General features: G+C 45.9%; 1 protein-coding gene across 2 annotated transcripts; it reads left to right on the plus strand.

The window, feature by feature from the left end:
* Nucleotides 1–970: 970 nt before the first annotated feature.
* Nucleotides 971–18,605, plus strand: RIMS4 (regulating synaptic membrane exocytosis 4). Of its 2 annotated transcripts, none has more exons than XR_002086226.1 (6): nucleotides 971–1,107; nucleotides 14,332–14,444; nucleotides 15,117–15,218; nucleotides 15,476–15,615; nucleotides 16,541–16,965; nucleotides 17,119–17,621. XR_002086226.1 is itself a non-coding variant. In XM_019472835.1 (6 exons), coding segments are annotated over exons 1-6 (651 nt in total). In that variant the 5' UTR covers nucleotides 971–1,030; the 3' UTR covers nucleotides 18,593–18,605. The 2 variants fall into 2 exon arrangements, 1 of the variants encoding a protein (XP_019328380.1); XM_019472835.1 differs by lacking the exon at nucleotides 16,541–16,965 and adding an exon at nucleotides 18,592–18,605 and having other exon boundaries at nucleotides 17,560–17,777.
* Nucleotides 18,606–21,780: the final 3,175 nt, after the last annotated feature.

Here is a 21,780-nt window from a genome sequence, read left to right on the forward strand (position 1 = left end):
GAATCCAGGTTAATGGACAGGCACCTTTAAAGGATTTAGATAATTCTGCTTTGTTCAGAAGACTTGTAGCAGATGTGTTTCAGGATGAATGCTGTATGTGGGATGAAATCTGGAGCCTCCTAACACCAGCTAAAGCAATTAATAGTAATGGTATTCATTACATATTCATTACATAACATGGTTTGTGCTCAGAAACAGACTGCTAGAGATGGAGGATGAAAATAGCAGCTGTTAATTTCAGAGGGCTGAGCCTCTAAAGACTGCACCCAGGAGGAACCAGAACCTACTTAATTCCCTTTGCGCTCTGGCCGAGGGCGAGTACGAAGGGGAATAGTCCCCTCTGGGGTTTTCTACTCCTGGTGCCATTACAGGTGCCACCAGGGAACATTTTGGCCGTGTCAACTTTTCCCCTATGGCCTGTCTGGGAGGGCTCCTGCCTTCACATCACCTCTGGTGCTGCCTGGCCTTTTCCTCCCCTCTACTCCCTTGATGCTCACCAGGAGCTGCGGCTCTTCGCTGCTCCACACAATCTGAGGCAGCAACATGGGATTTAGGAAACGTTTCGAGGCATGGCCAGGCTGTACACCTCAGCTGTGCCCATGGTTACTGCTGCTGTGTTCCCAAACTGGGTAGCTCCACATATAGCCAGCTTGTGTGCCTGCATGCACCTGCACCTGATGCATAATTAATTGGTACAAATGGTTGGGGTAGGTAGGGTGGTATGTATGTTTTGAGTTTCTGCTGGGCCCTGGCTTGCTGGAGGACTGGGTTTGTTCCAAAGATGACTGGGAGCTGCTGATGAAGCAGGGCTGAGTAACGAAACGCTGCATGAGTGCAAGATACTGCCTGGCTGCCAGATGCCAGGCAGATCTTCTGAAAGACCTTCTCTGCTTCTCCTTGACTCTGTCGTTGCAAAAGGCTCTGGGAACAATAGCTGACTGTCTTCTCTCCCCTTTTGTTCCTAGATGGGGATGGTCGGAGACTGAAAGGAGCCATCCAAAGGAGCACAGAAACGGGGCTGGCTGTCGAAATGCCCAGCCGGACCGTCCGTCAAGCCAGCCATGAGTCCATTGAGGACAGCATGAACAGCTACGGATCAGAGGGAAAGTAAGTCATTGAAAGGGAGCTGGGTAATCGCTTGTGAGATGCACTGTTCTTCTTATACCTATTAATTTTCCTCTGGCATGATAGATGGTGTGTTTGTCTGACTTGCCTGTGCTGCAGGTGTACTGCCCATTCAATTAGAGTAGAGCGGATCTCTCTGCCTGCATAGCTGGCACATACTCTAGCTGTTTATATACTTTTTTAGTGTCCTCATTATTCTGAGCTGAAGCAGAATACCCGTTACTTTTAACTGCTTTGCCTTTAGAAGAATAATTCAGGGTGAATAGCTGAGGCTCATTACTGGTAATAAATGATAAGCCATTAGTCTTTAATGCTGCACAATAGCTGCCCATCTTCCCTATTTCAAGATAGCCTTTTGGTTTGGGGGAAAAAAGAAGTGCCAAGGTGATTAAAAGGATGAAAGTAGCAAAATAATCATTCTGATACCAAAATACATACTTAGAAGCCTATGTATACTTCTGGTAACAAGCTGTCTTTTGTTCATCTGAGTTAGTGTCCTAAAAGAATGTGTTTTAGAAACGTTTTTTGACTCCAAGAAGAGTTGTAACACACTTTACTGCACTTAGGCTTTATACCAGAATGCAAAGCAGGGGATCCTTAGGCCAGAAATTTGGGGGCTGGCTTGTCTCCAGTTCTCATTTTTTGTATTTCCATTATTTGAAGCCATATATGGAGATTATCATCATTTTATTAAGATGACCATTCATGGGAATCTTTGAAGACGAAAAAAGCCCAGTATTTAAAAAAGGGGGCAATATATACTATCAGATTCCGTGCTTCTAGGTATGAGGCCAAAATGTTTGTATACCTAAAACGTGCTCTGTTTAAGCCAAGTACTGCGCTTGGCATCACTCTGTACGCTCTCTAGTCCTAGGTGGTATTCCGAGTACACCGTACTGCTAAAATGCTGGGGTAGTCCAAAGGCACTCTCAATTAATGTGATTCTGGTGTTAAATAAGTAACAGGCTGTAAATTAAGAGAGACTTTCTTCAGCTTTAGAAGTAGGCTAATCCTGGAAAGGCATCATAGATCTCTGCTGAAGGTTGGAAATAGTAATGAGGCACAGGCTGCGATAGCAATCTTGTCACTCCAAAGCTGCAATGTACCTTATCTCTTCCGTGAGCTGCTGTCTCCGGGGAAATATTCCTGCTGCACTACCACAGTCCTGTGGCTTGGAGTTCTGCCTCCCCTACAAGATGCAGAGGATTAGTGATTAGGTTCAGTCCCTTGGCAATGCGGGGCAACAATCTGCTTTCGTGCAGAATAGAATTCTTTCCTTTTTATATTTACATAGCTTACCCTCCTGGGAAGGGGTATAATTCTCTGAAAGGTCTGTGTCCTATCATTGCATACGCTGGCTGCTTTGATTGCGCTTTCCTGGAGAGAGAATATTTCTGCCAACAAAATATTGCACCCATACAAGTGCTGTTTTACCCTGAAGGCAGGCGGCATGTAGCTATCAGCTCACCAAAGAAAGAAAAATCCTGTCTTGCAATCCAAGTATCTTTATTAGAACAAGTCTAACATTTGGTATTCCAACCTCGAACGCTGCCAGAACATCCTTGCCAGCCCCTCTGCCAGGGATGGGATGGTTTCTCCTCTTACTTCTCTGAAAAGTGTGATTAAGTGGTTCCTGGATGCTTTGTTCCTAGGTGGGATAATTGATCTCCTCTGGAAAGCCGGTGGGAACTGCAGCTGTCTGCCTGAGCTGCAAGCGATAAGCAAACAGGGCTGAGAGTACAAAGAGCTAAGAGGGCTCTATTCTCTTGAAACATGGTGGGAGGGCAGTTTCTCTGCTTTCTTTTCCTGCAGCAAAGAAAGGAATTGTTTGGGGAATAGCTTTGAGGGACAGAAGTGTATTCTCCTAAATCAGATTTCTCTTGACCTCTCTCGTTTGCTGTAGCTGTGTTCCCAGGGAGGCAAAATGAAGATTCATATGACTGTGTTAGCTGTGGCAAGTTTATTTTCTTTTTAATGCTGGGTTTCTGACTGATGCAGATACTCCTAGGTCAGAGACAGTTTTTACCAGTGACTGTCAAAAACCCAGTTTTCAGCAAGATGAGGTTGCCCTAGTTCTTCCTACCCATGCATCTCTCCGGTGTGTTCACACAGGGAAGAAAATGGATTCAAAACCTCATCATCCAAGAGGGTTTGTTTTCCCAAGTTTTGTATGTTTTTTATAATCCTTTTCAATTTAAGGACAACTTTCAAAAGTGGCACACTGAAATGATCAAAGATTTGGTGAAACTTTGCTGCGGAAGGTCTTAAAATACCAGCGCTCAGTCATACAAACGTGCTTTTAAAGTGATGCTGATTGACTGCTTTCATGTTTGTTGTGGCGAGCTGGCTGCAGCTAGCTATAGCTGCTCAGTGCCAGTGCAAAGCATCGCAGTTGAAGAATTTTCTGTAGTGCATGATTTTGAGCAACGCTGCTTTTTGTGTGAATACCAGAGTGCATGACATCCAGGGGTTTTTTTAATGGAGAGGCTTATTATGTAGGGATATACTTCTCCTCAGATATGCTAGGCCCTCCTTCAACAAAATATTCCCCTTAGGGTTTTACCTGAACATGAAGTATACTGAAGATTACCTGGTCTAAAGGATGTGTCTCCTGGAATTTAAGCTCGTGCACATGCCCGTAAGTGCTGACAATGTCAACACACTGCTCCATTTAATTTTTTGCCATACAAAAAGTCCCCCAGCTATATTACCCAGCTTTTATACTGCACAGTGGTTGTGCACCACTGTAGAAAATTAATATAATAAAACTCAATGTGAGGCCTTATAGAAGGGAAAGGGGATATTTATTCTAAACAAAACTGTTTTCAGTCATTCACGTTTCTAGGTTTCACTCACTCGTGCTCTCACCACCCCGTGCAGGCGCCAAGCCTCGTGCATCCATATGCTGTAGCCAGGCTTGGTTGTGTGCTGCAGGGAGGACCAGGGACACCATCTGTCAAGCCTTCGCTATGTCTCCTGAGTTGTTCTTCACAACAGACTGGCTCTTGGACTGTTTTTTACACTTTCTAGGACTTACCTGTTGTTATGGGGTGATCTTTCACCTCAGGGTCTTGGTTTTTTCGGCTTCCATAGATCTTAAGCAGTGCTGCTACCGTTTTGGTTCCTTGTTTGGGGAAGCTTTACGGCTATAGCCTGCCTTCAGACAGGCTATGGAAGCGATGTGCTCTCTAATCCTCCTGTCATCAGAGGACAGGTCTGCTGCTGACAGGTTGGTTGTGCTTTCACACACACAGATGTTTCCATTCATAATTCATCCAGACCAATCTTAGTACTGCTTACAAATCTCTACAGCAGTGGGTATTTTCGTCTACGTATGTGCCTAAAAATCTGCATGAGAGGACAGTTACCCACTGTAGCAAGTGCCTACCGGGTAGTCTCAGGACACCAAGATTGCTGCAAGGATAAAATTCCGAATATAGGAATAACTCACAAACAAACCCCTGAGATTCAACAGAGATCTCCAGCTCCATCCTGGCTCTTGCACAATCTACATCTTGTTTTGGCTGGGTTTTGCTGCAGCTGCACGAGACCATGTACAACATTCAGAAAGCAATAGATTCTGGATTTATGTGTAACTTATTCCTGCCAACGACTTTTCTTTCTGAAAATGGAGCAGAAAGACAAAAATGGACCTGTAACAAAAGACTGCTAGCTGCCATAGTCCCTAATAAGTGACACTTGTCCGCTTTTTTGTTCTTGCTGGCTACCGCTGAGATGATTAAGTTATGGAGAGCTAAGGTGATTCTTACCTTAGAAAAGCACAGCAGGTGATGACTGACAGAGAGTTAGAGGATTGTTCTTGTATTATCTGAGATGAGTCTGCCTGTCCAGCAAGGAAGCATCTTCTTGTTAGCCATATCATTTCTCTTTTCCCATTGTGAGGGCAGCACCAGCCTGAGTCCTGCCTGAAGCCACCGTTGTGACGAGGGCTGGAGGCAGAATGGAGCCTGGCACGCGTGCTGCCAGCACGGGCATCTCGCGCCTCTCAGCTACGTTCTGTCTCGTGCTGTTTCTGCAAGCTACAGCTTGTACCAGTTCTCCCATCTGTGCGTATAGGGCTGATGTGAACCAATGCTGGGACTTGGGCTAGGAGAGCTACCTGCCCTTCTCTGCTTCACTGTGGAGCAGTAACTAAAAGGAAGCTGGAGAAAATACTGGCCTGGCTTGTGACCATATGGCCATGTGAAAATTCACTTTCCTTCACCAAAAAATATCCATCATCATTCGAGAATTACCAAAAGACTTGATCCCTAAACGCACTGTTCAGGAGATTCATGTCATAGCTATTCACTGAGTGTCTCTTTCGGTATCCAAAGCCAGGGACTTTGTAGACTCTATAGTAGACTCTTCTACAGCAAATTATCTTTAGGGCTCTCCTTTTAGCCACGTTCTATTAAAAAAATGTAATGAAATGTGTTGTTAATGCAGTTCAGGCTATAAGAAATCAAGGCCTTTCGAGATGGAAACGGCATGGAGACTGTTTCTGTAATACACCAAGAAATTAGTCAGCTTGTTGAGCAACAGCACATCCTTTTGTGCTGTTAAGCTTGACCAGCACAGCTCAGAGAGGATGCGACCTTGAGAGCTGTAGTTACAGCAGTAAATACGATGAATCCCACCTTCAGCCACCTCTTGGGAACAGGCAAAATTGCTCTCTGAAGGCAGGTAGCTATCTTTTATTCGGTGCGTCTGAGATCACTTGTGATTGCTAAAAATGGAGCTAGCCTGGTAAGGTGGGGAAGGGAATGGGGGAGGTCTTTGTACATTCACTGCATAGTTTTTATAGCTCCGTTTAGGTGGCAGAATTCATACAGCAGAAGGAATCGGATACATGAGCGGAGTACGGTGTGTTACAGCACATAAGACAGCACGTCACAGTGCTAAAAATGTTACGGAAAGTGGAGTGGCCAGGAGAGAAGCGGGGCTTGTTGAGAGGCAGAGATGGTGATATTGCCTGGCAGAGAAGAGGTGTGCGGTCGGTGGGGTAAGGTTGGGTTTGGGTCCTGCGGGGATAGATACTCATAGAAAACCTTTCCAGCCGAAGTGAAGGCTCCTGCAGCATTCACATCGACTTTGACAGGGTAAGGGGCTGTGTGCCCAATCCCATGACAATGTAGTCAGATGCGTATTGCATTAATAATTCCTCATGTGCACCATAAATATTATAAAGATGGGGCAGTAGGTGTTAAATTAACCAGTTCTGCCTTCCTCCTTAGCTGACAGATACCTACTTGGCTTCTGCGTGTAAGATGTGATTTAAAAGACCTTAACATGCAATATGGATGAGTGTGGTTGTTATACAGTACATTACTGCTCCCTGAAATTGGAGTTCTGATGGGGTTTTTTTAATGCTCAAATAAAATAACTGTCAAATATGTTATCAGTCTCAGAGGAGACTTCCCACCCGCCCCTGTCTTCTGGATGAAGGAAGTATGTGTTGCTGTCCCTGGTTTTTAAAGACAGAGCTGGAGAACTTAGCTATGCATTAGATGAAGACGTACAGCAAATTTGTTAGTTCAGCTGTGCAAGTCAAACTCTTCAGTTGCATGGCTGTGTTTAGGCAACTTGCTTATTAATTACAACTTTGTGTGCTAAGAGGACAAAAAAAAGTCTTTTAGAAAATATTTGCGAGAACAGAACAATAATTTCTGAACCCTGGGCCCAAACACAGTAGAGAACCTCTTTAAGAGTGTATCACTTCTAAAGGCTTGAGTTGATGGCAAATAGGCGGTTGTGTGGATAGTGTGAATAAATCCATGAAAAGCACAAGACAAAATGTTATCTCCTGAAAATAGCTGTTCTCTGGGTGTGCCAGGGGGTGGTTGCGTTGAAGCTATCTGGCTTCACCACTACCCCACCTGGCTGAACCCACAGCAGTGGAGCAGTGCAGCTCTGCAGAAGTCGAGATGTGCAAGTGTAATAGAGAGGCAGTAATGGGGATTTGGTCCAAGGCGGGGGGACACACAAAGTCTTCTCAGAATACCCCTCTTCTTGATGGAGCTCCTCAACAAAAAGATGTTACACCCAGCCTGTGAAGGGAGCAGGAGGTGACTACCTCGCTTGGCATTTCTTCTGCACAGACGTAGCAGCCAGTGTGTGGCCGTTACAAGTTGGTACCATCGAGACCAGTCACAAAGTCTTGTAAGATAGAATTAAAAAATACTGTATCGAGGGCAAAAGAAAGGAAATATGCTGGTCTGTGCTTCGAACTGATAACTCGCGAATGGTGTTGAGGACTGATGTGCAAAGAAAGAGGACTGGAAAAAGATTTGGAAGGAAAAAGTAAAGAAAGCACAGGAATAAATTCTCTAGGGAGGGATTTTAAGAACAGCTTATACAAGCAGCTGTCATGAATGATGTAAATAAAGCTGCTCTGGCCTTGGGACCTGGGTGTGGACTGGGTGACATGTGGAGATGTGTTCTTACCATATTTCCTGTGAGTTTTGCAAGGTTTTGACAAGCTGATTCTGCGGATGCTTGCAGCAGCATAATGGTATACCTGGCATACAGAGTCCCAGAAGCAATTTAAAAATAGATTTAGAAAAGAGGTCAGACAAACTCCGCATGGACAGGAAAAGAAATTAATGATACATTTTCCCTAAATGTGTCTGTGCCGTTACACGCTCTGCATGCTAATGTGTGGCGAATGACGGGTGGGGTGCAGAAGAGGCTGAGCAGAGCCACATATGTGGTATGAGAGGGATCAGCACAGGTGCTCTGAATTCTCTTTATATTGAAATCAGCATTGTCCATCTAGGCATTCAAATCCTGATCAGTTTACAAGCAAGCTTTGAAAAGCTAGTTCGCCATCCGAATATATATGAAGAGCAGCAGCCTTGCCGTGAAGGAACCAACCGCATGATGCTTTGCAAGTGGAGAGGAAGGGCGCAGATCTTTGCAGTGAGTAGGTCAGGAAATACTGCTACCTTGAAAGAGCAGAGAAGTAAGCAGCTGGCAAAGAGCCTTTAAGCCACTCTTAAATTACACTACAGAGGACAGATTTCATATGCCCTGACCTACAGCGTGCAACGCAGGAGCAGAGTCTTCAGAGACTTCTTTATACCATTTGGTATTGAAATCAGCATTGTCCATCTAGGCATTCAAATCCTGATCAGTTTACAAGCAAGCTTTGAAAAGCTAGTTCGCCATCCGAATATATATGAAGAGCAGCAGCCTTGCCGTGAAGGAACCAACCGCATGATGCTTTGCAAGTGGAGAGGAAGGGCGCAGATCTTTGCAGTGAGTAGGTCAGGAAATACTGCTACCTTGAAAGAGCAGAGAAGTAAGCAGCTGGCAAAGAGCCTTTAAGCCACTCTTAAATTACACTACAGAGGACAGATTTCATATGCCCTGACCTACAGCGTGCAACGCAGGAGCAGAGTCTTCAGAGACTGCTGCACAGATTTCCTAAATAATCAGGATTATGAATGTTGTGTTTAAAAAGAAGAACATCTAGGCAATTTCAGCCCCAGTTTGAGCACACGGTTCCTAAGACTGAGTGAACACACAGTTTTATTCTGCATATAAATGTGTCACAAAAGAAATAAATTGTTTATGCAGTCACCTTTTTCATAAAGTCGGGAATGGTAATTAGCTACATGTTCTGCATGGGGATTGCATACGGGTGTTGCTTGCAGCTGCCTGGAGCTGCCGGGCTGGGCTGAGGGCTCTGCCTGCCAGCTGTGGGCTCGCAGGCCGGTGTCTGCGTGGTCTTGTCTCCCTCTCGCGGGTGTCCAAACGACTGCAACAAGAGCAGTTGTCCCCTGCTGTCCCAAGGTGTGTCGGTGCTGCGATGCCTTCAGCATGGTGTGGAGGCATCCATGCTAGCTGGCTGCTGTGCCAGGGACAGCTTGGGCTTAGAAATGGCTATTTTATCCATGTGTCTGAAATGAGTTTTGCAGCCTGTGCTGAGCCTTGAGGTGGAACTGGTACCTATGCAAACAAAATTAATCTTCATGCAGGTTTCTGCTGATGCTACTTCGCATTGGTGGGCTCAGAGACCCCAGGATCAGTAGCCTCCAGAGTGTCGTCCTGCTGCTGCCCCTGCTCTGCTTCCTTACCTACAGCCGAGAGCCGTGTTCTGCGAGTCCTCCAGCAAAATGTCCTTCATTTGTCCTTGACACCCCAGAGATGTCACTGACCTCCCTGTACTCTCTCTGTGCCTTCAGGTCAATAACAGAGTCACGTTCAATTTAAAACCAATTCCCCAGCAAAACCCATAATCTTTAACTTCATTAAAATTCATTCTCATTCAGATGTGGCAAAGCAGAGCCCATGAATCATGATTAGTGAAAGCAGAGGGCCAGAGAAGAGATAATTAATTTCTCTCTCCTGTTCAAAAGGCTGCGCTGCCCTCGCTCAGTGGAGGATTTGTGCCCTTTAGACAAAAGGCTGACAAGTGTCACCTGTTAATCTTCTCTGTGTGCGGCTGTTTGTCAGCACGAGATGGTCCTGCCGCAGTCCCGGTCCCCAGGGCACTGCTGGTTATGACAGTTGCTATTTGCAAGTCAGCTGCGAAATGCTCTCACTTTATTCCTCCAGCTATTTTTAGCACTTCTTTTTAGATTGCAATAAAAAAAAATACATCTCATATTGGTGATAACCAGGTTGTAACAATTTCTCCCCTTAAGGGAGAGGCATGTTTGGCGATGGGAGAGGAAGGGCTTTCCAGGGTCACACCAGTGCATGTGAAACCCACCTGCTAGCTGTCACCTAAGGCGGAGCTGCCACTGTCACCTGCGGCAGATCCCTTTGGGAGCGCGTATCCCTTCGGGAGCACATCTCCCCGCCAGCACAGCCAGTGTGCGATGGTTCAGCTGGAGAGCTGGTTGCTGAATCAAGGGCATGTGAGAAACGGCTCGGTTTCTTCAGAGGTCAGGCAGGACAGGTCTGCTGAGCGTGCAGCATGTGGCAGAGTGGCAGGGGAGGGCTCTTGGGAGCACCAGGGCTGCGTTTAAAGACCTGAAAGAAGTCACAGTGGTCCCTGGAGCTCTTTCCCTCCCTGCTTCAGCTGCAGGAAGAGCAAGTGAATGGGGAAGGTCTGTCTCACCGATCTCAGAATCACACCGTACACGGCCCCCTCACCTTGGCATCCCAGCTTCTTTCCGAGCACTTGACAGACAGAGCTCACTGAGCTGGATTTGAGCATCCTAAATTTAGCGGATGCAGCTAAATGGTTCCTGCTGTTTTTAATTCACATTCATACTAAATTTCTGCTGTTTTATTTTCCCCTTCCCTCTCCTCTCAAGGGAGAAGCAATGGCTTTCTTGGAGGTAGCTTATGATTTTTCCAGACAGAAATTGTTTCCATTGCAGGGTTATTGGCAATACCCAAATATATGTCCAGGAATCGGTCAAAGCCAAGGAGCCTGATTTAGAGCTGCTGCTTCTAACGTCTAATAAAGCAGCACTGCAAAAGGTCAGCCTCTGTGCAACGTAGCAGCCAGTCCCACCAGCTAATGGCATAATCTATTAAAGAATTAATTCTCTACATCTTCCCTTCCCAGTCAAATATAACAACAACAGGGAACGTTAACTGTCTAACCTAATATTGAGTTTCATATAGTGCTAGTAAACCTATTAACTGAGGCTATTATCCAAACTGCCGGAGTCTTGACCTTGGCCTGTGTTTTTAAGTGGGTTTTCGCCGTTCCTCTCGAGATCAGCCTCGGTGCTACAAAGCAGCAGCAGCTTCATTCGAGCAGCAGCTCCACTGCTCTCCTTGCGAGGGTCCATGCTTGCAGCACAGCCCTGGTGTCCCTGCAGCAATGTCCTGCCCTCTCGCTGTAATCTGCACTGAGGAGCGTTCATCGTTTCGAGGTTGTGCCGAGCCCTCTGACTTCTGAATCTGTGTGGAGATAACAGCAACGTTTGCTTTACTGTAAACGCTTCCAGTTGCTGTTGGTTCACCTTTAGCCCAACAGCTCTTGTTCTTGTGCTTTTTAACGCTGTTCTTCATGCTCTCCTGCTGTTTTGCTCCGTATTATTGATGTAGGCTGCAGCATTGGCTGCTCCATTAGCAGGTGCTTTTATTTTCTCCTGAGCTGCCCCAGCTGTTGGGCAAAGCCTTTGCTAGCAGCGTTGCCCAAAGGAGGGGTGAGCTGGTGTGTGAGAGCACGGGTGGTTTCTCTCCACGCACGTATCAAGCACAGACAAATACTTGGCATCAGCCTTTTGACGTGATTCTCTCCCCAGCAGGTAAGGGGAAATGGTTTCCTGTGGCAGGTTTTGTGAATTACTTTGCGTATTCAGGGGCCAGAAGGGTCTCTCTTCTTTGCTGTTCCACAGCAAGTGGAGTTTCTTTGGGTGGTCTCCCAGCTTTGTGTCCCCACTGCAGTAACGAGGCTGGACTTCACCCCGGAGAGGGATTGCTCCGAGACCTGGTTCTGGGTGTGTTGCAGGCTCTCGCAGTGCTAGGCTTCGCTCAGTCCTGGGTTTCCCCTCCGCTGTCCTGGTCCTAGCCATCTTGTTAATGAGCCCAAGCATCTGTTTTGAGCATAGCAGTGGACATTGCCCTGACAGCTGTGAGTTGTCTTGCCAGCTTTTTATTTACGTGCTCGTTCAGGTCACATACTCCCCGGGGTAGGAGTGAGACCCGAGCTCGGCCCATTTATCTTCCATGGATTGAAGAGAATAAAGAAAACATTTACCTTTTGGCTGATGGTCCATTCATCTCCTGCTGAATCTTATGTCTTTGTCAGGTCTCCTTTTTCTTGAACTATTTTGGGTTCTCTAAGCACTAGTTTTCATCCTTTTTTGACTCTATGGGCAGCTCAAAATGCCTGAGCCAGCAGGCTCGAGGAGTCTCACTGGTCCTCGTGTGCACCAGGACTCACTTCTTCCCTCCTTGTATGGGCAAATTGTGAGCCTGATAAAGCCCGTCTGGCTCCGGGCTCCCCCTTCCCCTGCTTTCCCCATCACGTGTCTCTGTCCCTGCAGTTTTAACAGCCCTGGGGATGTCTGTGTCTGCACAGTCTGTCCTCGGCAGCCTTGCTACACATCCAGCATCCCTGCCCTGGTCCTGTGCTTGGGGCGCTGTTCCCCGGAGAGGTCTGCCCCATCGGGGCCAGGAGATGCCAGCTGGGTGATGGGGCAGGAGTTGCGTACCCACAGGGAGCAGAGTGTGGTCCCGCACTGCCTCTGCCCCCGGGATGGACGGTGGCACTGAGGATGCGCCTTGTGCATCTGAGGAGTTGGTGACGCTGAAAACTGAAAAAAAGACTTAAGCCTTCTCTGCAATTAATGCCAATTATAAATCCCGCTGTTTCTGTTGTACCTCTGTTGTTTGTGCAAACAGTGGATGCAGGGTGAAAAAACACCAAACCAGGGAAAATCCACCCCGTGCCAGAGCCCCTCCCAAGCTTGTCTTCCAGGACGCCAAGGCACCCTCCTCCCTTGTCCCTTTTCACAAAGGTGACATTTGTAAAGAGCTCAAGGGCAGGTTTTTCCATGCTGAAGGCTCAGCAGCTCCCTGTGTAGCAGCGATAACCAGGTTTCTCAAAGAGCTGGGTCAGCGCAGAGGGGAGGTGCAGTGCTCGGTGGAAAAGTCTGGCCATTTAATTCGGTACCTCCGTCGCAGTATGCTGAGCCACCCTGTGAACCTGTCATGAGAATGTGCTAGTGACACATCCTCTTCAGTCCCATGCGTGGCGAGATGCTGAGGTGTGTGTGCTGGTTTCCTCATTCCTCATATGAATAAATAAATATTCTCGTGGGGCTGAGACCAGGTCTGCAAATAGCTAATGAGAGCTGAAATCCCAACCTGAAATTAACGCTCTTCTGGATGAATAGGGTTTAAAAAAAATTTCTTTTTTTTTAATCTCTTTTACATGTAATTGGCATGCAGGGGGGAATCAATGAATCTTTGTGGCTGACTCAGGCTGCGTGAGAGCCTGTGGTCCCCAGCCCGCCCCACAGGCAGGGTTCCTCTCCAGCTTTGCTTGTACTGAACATGCAGCCTCCTCACGGCATCCTTTCTGAGAAACGAATTTGGGGCAGCAGGGAGCTGTGTCATGATGTGGGTAATTGTCCCCCGCCAAGGACGTTTGGAAAAGCGCAGGAGGTTCGTAATTGTGCCTGACTTCGGCATGCAGCAGCTTCCCCGGAGGCAGAGTGCAAAACCCAGCGCGGTAGCGTGGGTACCCTGGTACAAAGCTCCTGATGTGTGTTTCAGCAGCTGTGTTTCGGTTTGGCAGATGCCTGTAGGACAAAAGTTGGTGTTGAATGGTGGCCTCAAGCCTCCTCCTTAACCATTCGCAGCAAGTGGGGCAGCAGGTTTTCCCACAACCTGTGATACAGCTGTGTAAATCAGGGTACAACTGGGTAAGCCTTGATTTGTATCAGTGTACCACAGGGTTCGACCCTTTTGCGTTGCTTCACCCATGTCCAGTGCAGTGACCAGCACCTGTAGCCATGCCAGCGACCAGCCTCAGGTGCCTGGTGAATAGATTTGGCAGCTGTTTTTTCCCCTGACAGTTTTTGTTTTGCTGCAGTGGCTGCGGCAAAGGCATTGCTGGTGTTTGAGAGTGTTGTCCCTTTAGCCTTGCACCAGTGTTCAGGTCCTTTTCACGATCGCTTCAGGCCCGGTCGTGGAAGCAGGTATGAAAACCACATGGTGGATGTGATGGGTGCTTCTGGTGTTGAGCAGTAGGAAATGGGGTCCTCTGGTCAAGAAGGAGATCCACTGCTCTGTGCGTGTGTGAGAAATAAATAGGGAATTGAGTCCCAAGGGGATTGATGCCAGCACCCCTCATCTCACTTTTAACTGCTGCTCTAGATGCATTATTTCCTCCCCAAAAATGAGGATTGGGAAGGGACAGCTAACGAGAGATCCTGTAAGATATGCCAGGAAGCTGCTTAGATTATAATGCTGCCTAGAAGAATTGACGGGCTGCATATGAACCTGAGATGGCAGAGATTTTCCCTTACGGACAATTAGTTATAGATAAATAAGTATTAACCAACTGGTGACTGCAACCATTACAGGTTTGGGTTTTTTTTTGTATGAGGAAAGGGATTTTAAATGGATTCCATGTAACTAAACTGCCTGGAAATCGGCGAGTTTTGCAAGGGAAAACGGCTTCTGTAGATGTCATTAATTTCAAAGAGATATTAAATCTGGTTCTTTAGTTACTGGGTTGCTTTAAAATGCAAATGAACCACTTGCCAAAATCAATTTCTTTTGCAGCTTGAATTTCAGTGGAGTCCATCTGGCATCTGCTGGGCAGTTTAGTGACTTCCTGGGGAGCATGGGCCCTGCACAATTTGTTGGGCGTCAGACCTTGGCCACCACCTCGATGGGTAAGGAACACGAAGATGTTAGGTGACTTTAAATTAATCTTGAACAGACCGCTCCTACAAACCACCTAATAATGTGTCCAGCATCTGCTGATCTACCACTCCCCCGCTCCGTTTCTCTGTTAAATCAAATAAGCTTGGCTGAAAGGTTTAGCTGATTGCTGCAAATGCAGCATTAGTAGGAGAGCGCCAGCTTTATGCTTTCCTCCATCAGATCTGAAAGGCATAGACTAAGTAAAACACAGCTAAAATCCTGAAAATGCATCCTGTGTATCCTCGTGTTTTTCTTGCTCTCTAAGGCCCACCGAGCTCTGTAAAGATTTTCTTATGGTCCACCATAATTGCATTTTCCAAAGCAGCCTGCAATTCTAGGTGCTTCAGTTTGGGAGAGATGAGAGGCTAGCTGCCACTGAAGAGTATGAGACTGAGTCGCCAAAGCCATGTTAAAGGACTGACATTAGAGACTGCTTTTGAAAATGTGGGCTTGAATCACTGCAGAGCTGCTCCAGAGTAACACAGGAGGAGATCAGGCACTCAGAGCCTACGGTTTGTTAGAGCTTGTAGCAGGCATGACATGAAGATTGTTTGTTTTTTGTTTTTTGTTTTTTAACATTTTAGTAGCCCACAGATGTATAGTTTTGAAAGTCTTCTGTCTATTTTGACATTTTGGTTTAGGGGATGTGGAAATTGGCTTGCAAGAGCGAAATGGGCAGCTAGAAGTGGATATCATTCAGGCTCGAGGACTGACACCAAAACCCGGCTCCAAAACACTGCCAGGTAGTATGCTTTGACCCCCCAAAGTAATTCACTGAGCCCCAGCCTCCTGCGATGCTTGTGAATAGGAAAAATTTTAATTCTGCTTGGCTTCTGCAGGAATAAAGCAGTCTGTATTCAGTATTGAAAATAAGGCTGGTTGAGCAAATCTTTTCACTGCTGTAAATGCCTTCTTTAGAAATACCTGAGACATGGCACTCTGTCTTTTCTAAAGTGAGCATGAAGATTTTTTCATATTTGACCATATTTATTTTTTCCAGCTGCTTACATCAAAGCTTACCTGCTAGAGAATGGCGTGTGCATTGCGAAAAAGAAGACAAAAGTGGCTCGCAAATCATTAGACCCTTTGTACAATCAGGTGTTACTGTTTGCTGAGAGCCCCCAGGGCAAAGTATTACAGGTAAGACGAGCAAGTCTCAGGTCTGCCCATCTCTCTTCCACCTCTGCTGGAAGATACTAAGTCTGGCAAGGGATCTGGATAATTAATGTAGATGAGAAAAAGCCGGTGTTTTCATTGAACCAAATGCACTTGATCTGAACGTAACAAATGGAAAGGAGAACCTCTTTTCCATACTCAAACTGATTATTATTTGACACCCTGCCAGGTAACATGAGTGCCTACCAGGAAAAGGTTGATTTTTACTTTTTTAATTCTTTTTTTCCCGCCCAGTTAGGAGATAGGTAGTACCTATAGATGCTAAACAATCTTGCGGCATAGCTTGTCTTCTGTGTTTATATGTATTCAGAGCACTCTGCTTTGGCCATCACCCAATCGCATATCCTACCTCTTTCTACCTCTTTTCTTTTACTGCCGTACATTTTCTGCCATACTCATATTTTCAATTCTGCACCTATGTTTCCAGAGCAAAGAGTGATTTGCATTGTTACTTCATTTCCATCCAATAAAGCCTGGCTAAAATCCACTGGTAATACTGATGTAATTAATCCATGAGTTTCTATTGCTTACCTCCACTGGCATATGAATTGCCAGCTAACCTGCTGGATCCTTCTCGTTAGTGAACTCTTCCTCATTTACCTTGATTGAAAGCATTTTCCCCTGTTGCAACGAGACTGCACATTTTTGACTGAAATGGGGTGGGATCTGGCCTGGTCTGCTCTTGCCTTGCATTGGTTTCCTTACCTGCTGCCTTGCTGCCAGGAAAGACGCTTATTCCAAGCCAATAAAATGAGGACCTTGGCTCTCTGCCAGCGGCCGTGCCACCAAACCAACTTTCTGCAGTGGCTTGCTCCATCTCATGCTGACCTAGAGTGTTAGTTTTTGTCTTTTAATTGACATTCATTGTCTCTCCTACCTCATTTTACAGAAAATTGTAATGTTCTGGTTATTCGGAGCCTAGGGAAAGAAGCTGTCAGGATTAGCCAGAGATCACTAGTCACCGTCATAACACATCGTACTCATCCTCTCCTCTTCAGAAGATGGACTCGCTCTGGAGTCAGTCGTCACCTTTGTCTTGAGCCACATAGGGCCACTCGGTCATGTGCAGACCTCCTGCATGCCTAAGCCCATGACCCTCCCTACATCTGTTGTTCCACCCACTGGTCTCTCCATCGTGTTGTAAGTGTGATTCAGCTTTTCCTGCTCGTCTGCCAGCTCTCTTTCATTAGACCTTCCTCTGCGTCTGCAAGTCTTTCTCGGCAGTCTGTTCTGCTTCCCCTGCATGCCACTCCATGTGTGCCCCTTACGTCACCGGTCCCGCTTGCCAGCGCTCGGCTCCTGCCCTTTCTCCAGGTGAGTAGCCATGCCTCGTCACCATCTGCCCTGTGTCACAAGCTCCGAGTGGAGAAGTTAAGACATGCTCTTTTCCTCAAACTGTTGGCTCTTGACCCAAGCTATTGCCCACCTTTTTTTTTTTTTTTTTTTTTTGGTGGTGTATTTTTCCAGGTCAGGAGCCCTTCCTGCCCTTTTCCCACAGGCCACCTTTTGTTGTGTCCAAGGTCCGTTGCTGTGCCAGGACCAGGTTTTACGTGCAGGTGTTGGAGCTGCAGCTCCAGGGATACTTTGTGCACACGCTGGTCCTGCCCAGCAGGTAGAACAGCAGAATGGTGTCTCATCCGCACATGCATTCACCTCTTCTCCGTGGGGGCGTGGCAGGAAAAGTCTGATAACATTAGGAGTTGTAAAACTGTGCTTAAAAAAAAAAAGTAAAATCATCAGCCAGAGCTTCACGTCACCTGTTGCTACTGTAAACCTTTCTGCTCTTCTCGAACTGTAGTAAAGCCCCGGGAAGTTGGATGAGTAGAAAGAAGGATTGATCAGACTTGTGCTTCCCAAGCAAGTGTGCAAGTTGGAGGATTAACTGTGCTCCCCCCTCTTGTTCCTAAGGTGATAGTCTGGGGAAACTATGGACGCATGGAGCGCAAGCACTTCATGGGAGTCGCCAGGGTCCTCCTGGAAGAACTGGATTTGTCAACTTTAGCAATCGGCTGGTACAAGCTCTTCCCAACCTCCTCGATGGTAGATCCCACTACAGGCCCACTCCTGCGTCAGTCCTCACAGCTTTCCCTGGAGAGCACAGTGGGACCCTGCTGCGACAGGTCTTAGTGAGTAAGGAAGGGGGAACTGCTTTTGTTTTTTAAACATGCTGTCAAGGTTTTGTTTGCTGGAACTCTGACCTCAAGTGCAATGCATGTTCAATCAGTTCTTGTGGAGCTGGAAGAGGAGGATAAACCAGTGACCTTAGACAGAAGATGAGGGGGAGGGCGCTGTGCCCTCTCCGTCCGAGGAGGAGGTGCCGTGGGGCATGAGTCCTAGTTGTCAAATTAGACATACACCTCTTGTTTCACTTCTCTCGCTGTCATTCTTGGACCCTTGTTTCAGATAGTATTAACCCTGGAAAGTTGCAGTGTTTGAAAGCATTTGGGGGGAGTAAGGAGGGTATTTTTCTTAACTGTGCATCTTAGAAATTTCTAATACGGAATCTTTCACGAGAAAGTACCTGAAAAATTCAGAGGCTGATATCTGACCTAAAAAGAGCAGGAGCAGAAAGTTTCAGAGGAAGCATTAGGTTTTTTATAAGGTCTTTCTTCTTGAAAGGAAGAAAAAGAAAGAAACCTGCAACTCTTTCTTTAGAATCAGTTCCACATCACTGAGTCATATTAACTGTAACACTGTCGTCGCTGTGTTTTCAAACTGTGCCAAATTACCAGCAAGTGTCTTTACTGCATTACTTGTCTAACACTGCTGATGAAGCATACTTGGTGGGAGAATAAGTAGCGCCTACTTAGACCAGACAGTTTGAACAGAGTTTGAGTTTAGCAGGCCAATTAACTGCAATTTTGCTCAGAAAAAAACCTAGCACTAGAAGTGGGAGCTGAACATCAGACTTGCAGCTTGAGATATGTTTTGTATTGTCAGATACAACATTCTGCAATTTACTGACTCCCTTACTTGTTGCTGTGCATCCTTCCATCACGATGTCTTCTATCTCCTGCTTTTCTTCCATCTCCTTTGTACTGGTACATATCTGCTGGAGGTGCTGCCCTTCCCGTTGTGCTATGGACTGACCTGAAACAGGACTGTTTTATTCTGCCACGGGAGAGGAGATTGAGGTTTCTGGGGGCGCGGAAGAAAGAAACCTCGGTTTTTCATCTGACAAGAAGGTGCTGGAGAGCATGTAACCTTCCTTGTGGAGAAAAAGGTGCTTTAGACAGTAGTGGTAGTACAAAAACCTTGTCAAGTGTCCTGAAAGAGGAGATGCAATCCCCAAAGTATGGAGAGGGTAGTGGGTGAGGAATCTGAAGACGCTGTGGTCACAGCATGTCTATTTTGTTAACTAAGTGCAGCACTAACTGTAAACGAGTCTGGTAGATTAAGCCAGTAAAGCACATTCTCTGAGCTGCTGAGCTACAGCAGCTGTTGTCAGCAGAGTCATGTGCTGGAGTAAGTGCGCTACATCCTTCAGAGAGTTAAAACCTTATTATCCAAAATCACAGAGAATCTCCAAAGATTTTCTGTTGATAGACCTGTTTTGGCTAGGTTTTGTCTTCGTTCCTAATGAGGATTTGATGACTGCTGTGTCAGAATAAGCTTTTGGAGGTGTTTTACTTTGTGATTTAAAAGTGAAGGTCCCATGTGACGTTTCGGAATGAGCGGATTCTTGACCTGTTGTAGGCATACTGAACATTTATTTCTGCATGTGGACCTCAGCTTTGTTAGAATAAAAGCATGAGTGTTGAGTGGATGGCAAAAGCAGTTGCTTTTGGTCCTAGCTTGTCTATGGCATTTTAAGTTATTTTGAGATAAATTACAGGATAGATGGAAAAATAATAGGCCTTACAATAATCTCTGTAAAAAATTATATAATATAAAGGAGAGGGAAGGAGGATAAGGGACATAGATTGAATGGTTTTTGAGTCTTCAGTGGCAAAGTGTCAACATTTCAGATAAATCTCTTAATTTCCTTGATCAAATACGTGTCTGGCCTCTCACTAATTATTTTTTCTAATCGTATTAGACAACTTCTATATATTAGCTGAAGAAAGTTTGTTGCATGCTGGTCAAACTATGTTGTGGCGCTCTCTTTTATTTTTATTTTTTAAAAAAGCACATTTACTGTAATTCAAGTCAGCATCTTTTCCTCTTGGTATGTAGTGAGTACTAGGCAATATTGTACAATACGTGTATGAACTAGAATAGATTAGGTAGATTTAGTGGTTTGTAGCACTGGATCTTTTAATAACTATGTCTTTAAAAGGACCGTGGGGAGCTCCAGGTACATGCCAGACCTGGCAGCTGAGTAACAGGGCTTCTGTGTTAAGTTACGCCGAAAACTTTATATTGGTACTTAGTTTGGACATTATCTACCAGTAATAGCTAGTTAATCATGGTTTTCCTGTGTCCAATAAGATGAATGCAACATTTTTGCAGTCTTTAATGAGGAGTAGGAGACTATATATGCCAAAAATATTCCCCCAGAACACTTTTTTTAATGACTGTCTGTTGAAAAGCTCAGTTCCTGTATGCCTGGCAAATGTGTCTCTGTATCCTACCCCTCCAAAAGCTCTGCAAGCTCAGTGATGATCGGTTTAGTTACAATAGGACTACTTAACACTGAGGACTATCTTCCGTATGTTTTTAATAAAGCTAAAAGGTCACTGTCAGGGTGTAAAAAAAAAAAGTTACAGTTCTACTTGTGTTATTTTTGTTAACGTCTCAGATTCTGAAATTTGGAGGCAGTTTAAACAGTCTGCTCCGTCCTGTTTTCTTCTGCATTTTTTACGTGGTTGATTGTAGTCCAGTGGTTCTCACTTTTGTTTCTACTCACTTCCAAGTCCTGTTTCTCCCCAGTAAGCGAACGTTGCAACCCCTGGCTGCCACGCACAGTGAAGTCACGTGAACTAGCAAGTGCAGATGATCGTCCTTTGTAAAGCAGACTCACAGGAGCCCTTCTGAGAGTGCCCACGGGGCGCAGAGTGAGGCCAGGAGAGTTGCACGGTACCCTACAGTCTAAATTCTTGCTTCACTCATGCCCATGACTCCTGCACTGACCATGGTGTGTTATAGTTAAAAAAGAAGTCTTCTAGTTACCCATCAATTTAAAGACTCCCAGTATAGCATCCAAGGCAAGTCTCAGGTTTGGAATAGCTTATTTTCATAAAGCCTAACCTTTTTCTTTCCCCTCAAATTTGACTTGCCAGTTTCTGTCTAAGGTGACGTGATACGACAGTTGGGATTACCAGTGTGGTCGTGTAAAAAGTAGCAGTTTGCTAGAGTGATGAGCAGCTGAAGACTAAACTTTGGTCCCCCTTGCAAGTCCTGACTGAGTTTTTTTCCTGTGTCTGAGTCTAGCTGTTAGTTATAGTCAGGGAGGGGGAGAGAGAGGAAGAGCAGGAGACTTTTTAAAAAAAAAAAAAAAGGCATCATAGTATTTTTGGTCTGTGAGCGATGATGAGGGATGAGACTGAGGAGAGAGAAATACCTCCTCAGCTCAGGGTCGAGTCCCTGTTCCTTGTGCATGAAATACTACATTTTAACAGTAGTGGGAGGATTGCTTGCCAAAAAAGAAATGGAGAACCGGTCCCTAAATGTTACCTGCATTACTATTACCATGGAAAACAAAGAAATCCTGATGCTGAGAGCATCCCTGAGAGCAGAATGATCTCTCCCCAGTGGGAATCCCCTGCACACAGGGAGAGCAGAGCAGTGAAACCATGCCTCACACGCAGCTTTGTCCTCTTTGTGGTCCGAGCAAAAAGCAGCCCTGACCGTGGTTAGTCCTGGTTTGTTCAGGCAAGAAATGAGATATTTTCCCAGTCTCCTGGTGTTGCTTTCCCTTTGCCCCAACACAGCTGGGATGCCACAGAGCCAACACAAGGTCCTCACTCTGCGATTCAATCCATGGGTCCTCATCCTGCAGCCGAAGCCACGTGGGCAGGCTGGAGCACCCCTTTCGCACTGCGTGCGGGCATCTGTGTCCGCGGGCAGAGTAAGGGCCAGATGACTTTATTGTTTAGCCAAGTACATCCCCGCTTCTTGGCCATGGATTGTTTCAAAGAACATTGCAGAATTATTTGCTTTGAATGAAAATATATATTTATTGTTGCT

This window comes from Aptenodytes forsteri, unplaced genomic scaffold (assembly GCF_000699145.1).
Source record: "Aptenodytes forsteri isolate BGI_AS27 unplaced genomic scaffold, ASM69914v1 Scaffold149, whole genome shotgun sequence".
Lineage (NCBI taxonomy): Eukaryota > Metazoa > Chordata > Aves > Sphenisciformes > Spheniscidae > Aptenodytes > Aptenodytes forsteri.